Source organism: Nestor notabilis, unplaced genomic scaffold (assembly GCF_000696875.1).
Source record: "Nestor notabilis isolate BGI_N333 unplaced genomic scaffold, ASM69687v1 scaffold28371, whole genome shotgun sequence".
In the NCBI taxonomy this organism is placed as follows: Eukaryota; Metazoa; Chordata; class Aves; order Psittaciformes; family Psittacidae; genus Nestor; species Nestor notabilis.
The window spans coordinates 11013-19718 of NW_009914741.1; the positions used below are offsets into that span (position 1 = coordinate 11013).

General features: G+C 40.6%; 1 protein-coding gene across 1 annotated transcript; it reads left to right on the plus strand.

Moving 5' to 3' along the window:
* Positions 1-1816: 1816 nt before the first annotated feature.
* ASB11 (ankyrin repeat and SOCS box containing 11, E3 ubiquitin protein ligase) lies at positions 1817-8151 on the plus strand (the record flags this gene model as incomplete). Its single annotated transcript, XM_010023802.1, has 3 exons — positions 1817-1994; positions 4931-5010; positions 7983-8151. Coding segments are annotated over exons 1-3 (427 nt in total), but the record flags the coding sequence as incomplete, so codon positions are not given.
* Positions 8152-8706: the final 555 nt, after the last annotated feature.

Here is an 8706-nt window from a genome sequence, read left to right on the forward strand (position 1 = left end):
GGCTGATGGTGAAAGATCAGTGGATCTCTTTTGAAACCAAATATCTGTTTTCTGGTCTTTAAGAAGGTGCTGTTCCTTCTTGTTTAAGTGCTATTGAGTGCCAGTTTTGTAGATACTACATGATAAATCTTTCTCCATCATTTAGGCTGACCTTTTCTTTGTAATGATTTTTTCTTCCCATTTGTTCTTTTTCTCTGCATCCTGTATTTTACACCTTTTGCTATTCCTCTGGCTTCAGGAGGAGTGTTCTCATTATCTTTTTTTTTTTTTTTTTTTTTTAGGGCTAACTGATCATCCCTTTTTTGGTCCACCTTTGTTTGGTAATTTCTCCTTTTTGTTTCCCAGTTGAGCAAACATAACTGTTTTTCTCTTGATTCCTTAACTGAACTTCTCTTGCCACGTAATCCATGTCTTCAGCTGTCTTGTCCAGTATTAAAGTGACTAAAAATAAGTAGTTTCCCCTTTTGGATTCATAGATGTTGCAGTTTCTACAGGCATATTTTATTACTGTGGAAGGAAAGCTATATGTATATAAGGTGTTAAGTTATTGGTAAAAAGGTAATATATTGGTTTAATTCAGAATTTTAGAAAAATTGGTTAAAAAAAAGGCAAAAAAAAAATTAAAAAAAAAGCTTGAGGATGTTTTTTTCAGTCTGCATGTATCTTATATAGTGTTCTAATGTACCTGGAAGGGCAGAGTGCTGAAGGTGGCGAGATACTAAGCCAGCTGTATTGCTACAAAACAAAACAAATCGAATAAAAAATGTGCAGGGAAATAATTTGCTGTAAAATGTCCTTCTGCATATCCACCATCTCCTTGGGATCTCTGGGAGAGGAGAGTCATCCTGCTCTTTCCAATGGGTGTACAAATTGAAGGGTAAGAGAACCTGGGCAAGGAGGGACTTCAAAGAAAGTAAATCTCCATCCTACTGTGCATATAGGAAAATAGGAATCAAGACAAGCTTAAATGAAAAGGAGACAGGGTTTTCTACATAGATTCAATTAATTACATGCAGAAAAAATACTCTGGTCTCTGTGGAAGCCATGTGCCTTCAGAAAGAAAGAAGAGCAATTAAAGAAAGGCTTTTTCGGTTTCAAATATTACTCCTTGAAATCAACGATGGTGTAAAAATATTTCTATTATTTTAAAACAGTAAGATGCTGAGTGCAAGAGTCATTAATAGACAGCATTCTTTATCCCTGAGTGATGGAAAACACCAGTATGTTAACATGTGTTTCTGATTACAGAACTTCATTTTTTTTTTTTTCCCCCCTCCTAGAATATCTTTGACTTCTTTGCCCTGTCTTTGGAAATACGTGGTTCTATTTCAGATTCTTTCATGGTAATGCATTTCTCTGATATGCTTGCCTTTGTTCTGTATTTGAGTATCAGCAAGGCCTGTTGCCAAGATGGGAAAGACAGAAAAGTAGTCTTTTTGCAGTATCTCGGAACAACTTCTGCAACTTTACCTATGTAGCCTTTGTATATGGAACTGCTACATCAAGAAATAAATGTAATATGGAAGTATAGGCTTCCAGACAGTACGGAAAACATCTATCTAAAAGTTTATTCCAATTCATGTAGGTTTGGAAAAGATCTTCGGTTTGTTTCCTGTATGGCATGGGATGTTCAAACTATCTTATCCTTGGTATTGTTATTTAGTATCAAATAGCCTATACCAAATAAAACCAGAATGTATTTTTGGTAACTGAGGAACAGCAGGTTCTAGAGGGTTTAAAATAGATGACATATGATACCAAGAATAGCCTGGTGCAGCTTAGCGGACCTGAGAAACTATTCAAAGAGCAAACCAAAATGGAGGGCACTTCTATACTCCATACTTTCACTAACATTTATTTTGCCATTTTTGCTTTGTTTTGCTTCAAGCTTTTAATTAAGATTTCCTTGGCTTTGCTGACCCATTTCTATATTGTTAAAGGCAACAGAAAAGAGGCTGCCAGGATAGCAGAAGAGATCTATGGAATAGTTCCAGGTAAAGTAAAAATATGGACACTCTAATATTTAAATGTATATTTGCTACATTTTTTCTAACTTGAGGTTTTAAATTATTGAGCTGCCAAGAAATGAGGGATCTATTGCTAAGAGCACGGGTGGATGTTTTAACTTGAAGTGCCTTCCATTTCTGGGGTCTTCGCGGTGTCAGTATGCGTTGGCATGATTTAGGTGTGCAAAATATGAGCCTCGAACAATTACTCAGCTAGAATGAGGACAACACTTGCTCAAGGCACTATGGTAAATAAAAAGATTGTTCTCAGAAGTAAGGCATTCTTTAGTAGGTGTTACATATGGTTTTACTAAATAGCTAGCTTTACTGCCAAAAAATATTTAGGAAAAAGTTTTAGCATGTTCATTTTCTGAAAGGAGATAATAGGAGGATATTACTAATGACTTTATGAGCCCAAGCCAAGAACCCCTGTTTTGTTAAATCATATATTAAAAATGAATACAGCTAAAATTATTCTGAAAAATATATGTCATGGGAATATATTGTATTTAGTAGACTATTGAGTAGGTCATTTATTTTTTTGTTTTCCAAGTGATTTTACTCTTTTACGTTGCTGCCATAATGACATGTTTGTATGCCCGGTAATTCCACTAAGTAAAATTACACAGTATTTTAATTTTACTACCAATGAGGATTCTTACCAGTGTTTTAACATCATAGATCTTTACGTGACTCACTTGTTGGGCACTTGCTTTGTTGATGAATAGTGACACCATGAACAGGCACATGAACATGAGCAGAACATGGGTGGTGTGAGATAGCCATCCAAAGCAGAGAGGTTAAAATCTGGCCAAGAGAAATACTGCACCAAAGCATTTTTTTACAAAGCCTGTATACACAAACATGCCTGAGTTATTAATTTATTTGCTGTTCTCTGGAATATAATTCCGATGATTTATTACTGTCATTTTTTTCCAAGTGCCTTCGTGCAATAATCAGACATGTGGCAAACGGCATTTTTTTCCTTCATGCTGGTTCTTATCTTATTGAAATTTAGCAGCCCACAACATATTTTTATCTGCAAGTTGCCATTTGCAAAAATCCATTAAGGATAATCTTACAAAACAAGATCATGTGATGCTGTTGCTGGGGCACTATATTGGATTACAGGCGGACCTTCAGAGCCTTTTCTCTTTGCAGTGAAGTAGTGCAGCAGCAGCAGCAGGGCTGCTTAATTTATCTGTAGACATTTAAAACGACGCAGTGTTTTCAGTCATGTCACTCACACCTGGGAAGGGAAGATGTGCCATGTATGGGAACTATATTTGCCACACGTTTCAGGGAGGTAGGTTGCTGTGGCCAGCATGGAAGTATACAGCAGCATGTGTTTTCATGGTGAGGCATGTGCGTGCATACACATGCATTGTAAAGGCATGTGATGTGCGCTTGCACATGCTATACACATAAAAGGTTAAATAATGCACTGTAGCTCTATTGCCGGACTTACATCTGAATCTTCCTGCTATGTAAGAGCCCTGGGCTTTGTCACTTGCAATGTCTTCTGACTTTCTGAACTAAGCTTGCCTATTTCAGACACCAGCATGATGAGGGATGAGGAGCTTTTTGGATGTTTTCAGGAAAGTGTTTCTCAGTCCCTATCTGTTTCCTGTTTTCATCATTTCACTTGGTGTGTGCTACTTGGTCCTTAGGAGCCTGGTCATGTCTTTCCATTCCAGCTTCCTGCTTTAGGAGTCCAGGGACAGCTTCTTAAACAAATGGAAACAAAATTAATAACTGTAGTTAAAACCATAACCCTGTGAGCTGAAGTGCATCCCAGTTCTCAGGTAACAAAAGGAAATTCCCTTGGCCAAGGCTTAGACCTCTGATGTGTCCTTGGTCTCAAGTCCCCAGGGATGTGTTAATGTCTCTCACAGATTTCTTCCTGCCTTGCCTAACACCTGAAATGGAGATAAATCACCCTTTCCATTCTCTCCTGTGTGCAGCATAGCTGAAAAAATTAAACAAGACAAGAGTTTCAGATACAGTGCTCATGGGGCTGCTGTACAACAGAGCATGAAAGCAAACACTGGTATTGCTTCTGTCCTGTGGCACTGTAAATACAGCTGGCCTTTGGAGAAATACTTTCTACATACTGTATCCTCATATGGTTATAAATTTTAATATTGGACAAGTAAATTTGCTTTCTACTTTTTTTGCAGGGATTTAACCTGGGCTGACTTACTGTACCTGCAGGGAGCTAGGCTGAGGAATTCTTTTTCTTGTCAAATGAGTAGATTAAGACAAGAAAAAGGGCAAGCTAGCCTACATGAAGGAGTCTGAACAGTTCAACAACTCAAAATGATTAAGGAAGTAAAGCCTCAGGCAGGATTTATTTTTCCATGTCTTTTCTGAAACCTTCCAGTGAAAGGGAGAATGAAACCTGTTACCTGGTAGGATGGAGGATATTATTTATGAAATTGTCAGTTCAGGAAATAAAACTGCCAGGGACATGCCAGAATTCATTTGATAGACAAGTCACCGCAGTGTCTCCCTGCTATGAGTCTCTTAACAAAGTGCAAGAGATTCTGGAACATGATTTGTGACAAAAGTTTCCTTCAAAAGATGGAGGCTGATACAGTTTTGAATAGAATGTCAGGGCTCTGAAGTCCCTGGGTGAGTCCCAGCAGTGTTAAACTCATTGTCTTTGCTGAAGCATGTCTTTAGCTGTTTTCAAAAGGTCTGCCAAGAAACTTTTTAGGTCCCTTCGTGAGCTCCAGCCCCAGCTTTCTCAGGAGTGCTGAGCCCTCAGATGCTCTGCTGAAACCAATTCATCAAACAGCTTCATCACTGATGCCACATTGATTTCAGTCCTGATCTGAATTTGCACGTAGCTGTTTTTCCCTGTGTTCCTGGGACCTGCTTGTGCTGCTTACCTGAGTTATTTTTTACGCGTTTGCTTTCAGGCAGCTGGGCCGACCGATCCCCTCTTCATGAGGCTGCCTTCCAAGGACGCCTCCTGTCTTTGAAAACCTTGATTGCACAGGTAAAGAAAAGGTTGGGAAGCAGCATAGTTTCTTTTGAATTGCATCTATGTGTTGGTGAGCTGGTAATAGACTGCAGCAGGGCATAAGAAATATGGTTGTATAAATAATATTATCCACACGCACGCCTCTGGGCATGTATTAGTTTACTTAGTTAAGCCCAGCACAGAAACTGTAACAGCTTGTAGCTTGCTGTATGATAAACAGTGATGCGTGGGCTCTTTCTCAATGATAAAGCATGCAAACTGGGCTTGAGAACAGAGACTATATATATCGGCTATTAAAAAAAAAAAATCAATAGAAAGCTATAAAAGTGCATCTTGCTTTATCAAACAGCAAGCATGGTCTTCCTAGAGAGAGAGCTGTCAGCCTGAAAACCTCTGCAACAAATGAAACCAAGAGTTGATGCAAAAGAAAGAGTAGAGGAAAGAATATACTAGAAAGGACAAGAAGCTGGATGTGAAAGTGGGCAGCTGTAAACGGACAGGTTATGGTACTTCCTGCTCTGCCGACCATCTTCCTTACCGTCTTCGTTTAAACTCAATGCCCTCAGCTGGCACGAATGAGCAACTGCTCCCCCACCAGTCAAGACGACTGCAGGGAAACTAGTTCCCTGCGTGTGAGCTGTGTCACTTGCCATCAGATTTTTTATATCCGAGGTAAATAATTTTTGCCAGTGGGGCCACAGCTCGAATGGGCAACGTCCTCAAGGAGTGGAGCTGCTGGTGCGAAAGGCTCCAGTCCAGATATATGTCGAGGCATAGCTGCAGCTAAGAGGTTGATGTTTACAGCCAGTTTTCCCCACCCATTTCCTGATCCCTCTTTCCTTCACCTACTGATATCTGAAGTTTTTTATGGAAAAGGAAACGATGGAAGTTAGGGATGATAAGGAAGGGGGCTTACTCATTCAGGGCTTTGCTGGTTTTCTGCCCCCCTCTATCTCCGTTTATGCTGATCTTACACCATCGTATTAGCAGGGTACCTTGTTATACACTAGATGCCCAATCATACACTGGAGAAGCACCCAGTGTTGTGGTTATGCATCATTTAGTTAATCCACCCTTCTTCTTCTGAGGACATAGGGATTAGGGTCCTCCGTGATTAAAAGAGATCAAGGCAGCAATGTCTGTAGAGACTGAATTGGAGCTGATTCACCACAGCTTGATAAATGTAGGGGTAAAGCTGTTCACAGAGCAGCATAATCATTGCTCATTGCTTTTACTATAGTTACATTACTAACCTAAAATTAAATACAGAGCTATACTTCAGAGAATACGTGGGTCACACAGAAGTCTCTGTCATAGGGCCGTAGCTTTCAAAAGCCAGTGAGGCTTCCGCTCCCCAGGGGATGCCTGGACACAAGGGGTCAATGGGGCATTGGGGTTTTAAAAGAGCTCAAGAACTCACCAGTGCCTGTTCCAGCACCAAAAGAAGTTTCATTTTTCACATACGTTGAAAACAAGGTTTAACATGACCAATGTTTGGCAAACAGCTGCAGTAATATCTATAACTTATTCTCCATTTCATAATGGAAAGGTTTGCTGTTTTGCCTAAGATATCAGTACTTCCTCTTCTGCTTGCAATGACCAAGTTTCAATAGTTAAATACATATATGAACAATGATTGAGAATAGGTCTCCTTATCAGGAGTCTCTAGGAGATATTCCTTTTGAAGGGATATGCTGATCATGAAGTTTGAGACATCTACACAATTAGAGAATGGAATGATCTCAACATTTTTTTCAACGTTTTATCTATTCCCCTGGCACTGATGTAATGCATGGGAAATTTTTGGCAACAGCCTTTACATTAATAGTGCTTTCATATGACTGAAACCCGATTATTTTTCCATCTTTCTATCTGAAAGTGATTACAGGGGGTTCACTTGATGCTCATTGCATTGAGACTGGTACCTTTTTTACAGCGTTACATGGCTCACCAATACTTTTTCCTATCGCGTTTGCTACTGCACCCCAAAAAGTGCGTTGCTGCCATCTTGTGAGCTGTTTCGTTTATAGCACATCAGGTAGAGACCAACTATGTTACAAAATAGAAGACATCAAGAAAAAATGGAACTGCTTCCAGGCCTGTTTTCACACATGGTTAAAAAATCTTAATTACCAGAAGATTTAGCTACATTCTGGAGAAAACCCATGTGACAATTGCGTTCTCCTTTGTGAATATGTCTGTTTTCCATTTGTGCAAGAATAGACCCAAGAACTGTCATCTAGGGAAATACCTGAATTAAGGTATTTGTAAACCACAGTTCTTTCTTCCAGTGTAAAATACTTCCTGGGTGGTCAAATGAGAGGAACTGATTCATGGGTGGGATTTGTCTCATCTATCTTACGGGTTTACCAGGTACTTACTACCTCTGAGTGAAACACTCTGAGCACCCCATACAGCCAGTGGAAGTATTTTTAGGACAGAATTCATCTGACCTACTAGAAACAGCTGGTTTAGCATGGGATGAATCATATCCTAGGGGAGCTTGTTTATCTCCATTGAAGGAGACGAAGGCTCCAGCGGAGCTGCTGATACCCGTGCCAGAGCCGTCCCCATTCAGGGAGGTGAATCCCACCAGCTCTAGCTCCTGGTGCTGGACTTAATAGCAAAGGTAATGCCACCCTTATAAGTTAAAGAAATGCAATGCCTTTCCTGTGATTGACTGTGCATTGTCATAGAAGAAGAAGGCATAGAAATAGAAGGCATTTCTATGCCTTCTATTTCTATAGCAATAGAAAGCGTAGCTTGTCCTTGCTTACTTTAACCCAATCACCAGCTGCTGTCTTTGGGCATGAGCACTGAAGCACTGAACAGCATTAATCCAACCCATGCAGCTCCCCTGGACATGCACCCAGCAACGTGGCTCTCCCCTGCCATGGTCTGACCTCCCTTCGCACCCACTATTGCCTGAGGGGAGACATGTGGTTTGGGCAGTGCTTTCCCCTTACACTTCTTACCCGGCATTGCAGGGTTTCAATGTGAACCTGCTGACAACGGACCGTGTGTCAGCTCTCCATGAGGCCTGCCTGGGTGGCCACGTCGCCTGTGCGAAGGTGCTGCTGGAGAATGGCGCTCAGGTGAGTGCTGGGGTTGCTGGCAGGGATGCAGGCACCTGGAGCAAGGACGCTCCTTCCATCAGTAGGAATATTGGATGGGCTGCCCGTGCGGCAAGGCCAGGATGCAGCTGGACAGAAGTATCATGGGCAGAAACAGGGAAAAATAAGAGAGTGCTGTTTCTGTGGGTGATGGATTTGCCTTTCCCCAGTGACTGCTTGATCATCCCATTACGCTGTTTTGTTTCCCCTCTGTATGTGAAATGTAGTCATAAGTGATAGAAAAGGAAAATAACCTTGAAGAAAATTACTTATCCCCTTCCCTTACCCATAACGATCACTGGAATTGCCTCTGGTTTTCTATGGGATAGTTTAGAAGTCTCACATAAGTAAAAATAGATGTGCTCGAAGCAATGAAACATTTTATCTGCTAATAAAATAACATTTCCCCCAGCTGGGCCTAAGGTAGAATGCATGTTAACAGTGGAGATAGAGGAATGGATGAAATATGTAAGAATATATTTCATTCAGCTTGGTTTTCAAGTGCAATTTATATGGCAAGAAACTGAGCAACACAGAAGCAGGCAATCAAGCTACCTGCAGAAGAAAATGCATTAGCTTCCTAAAAGATATACCAAAT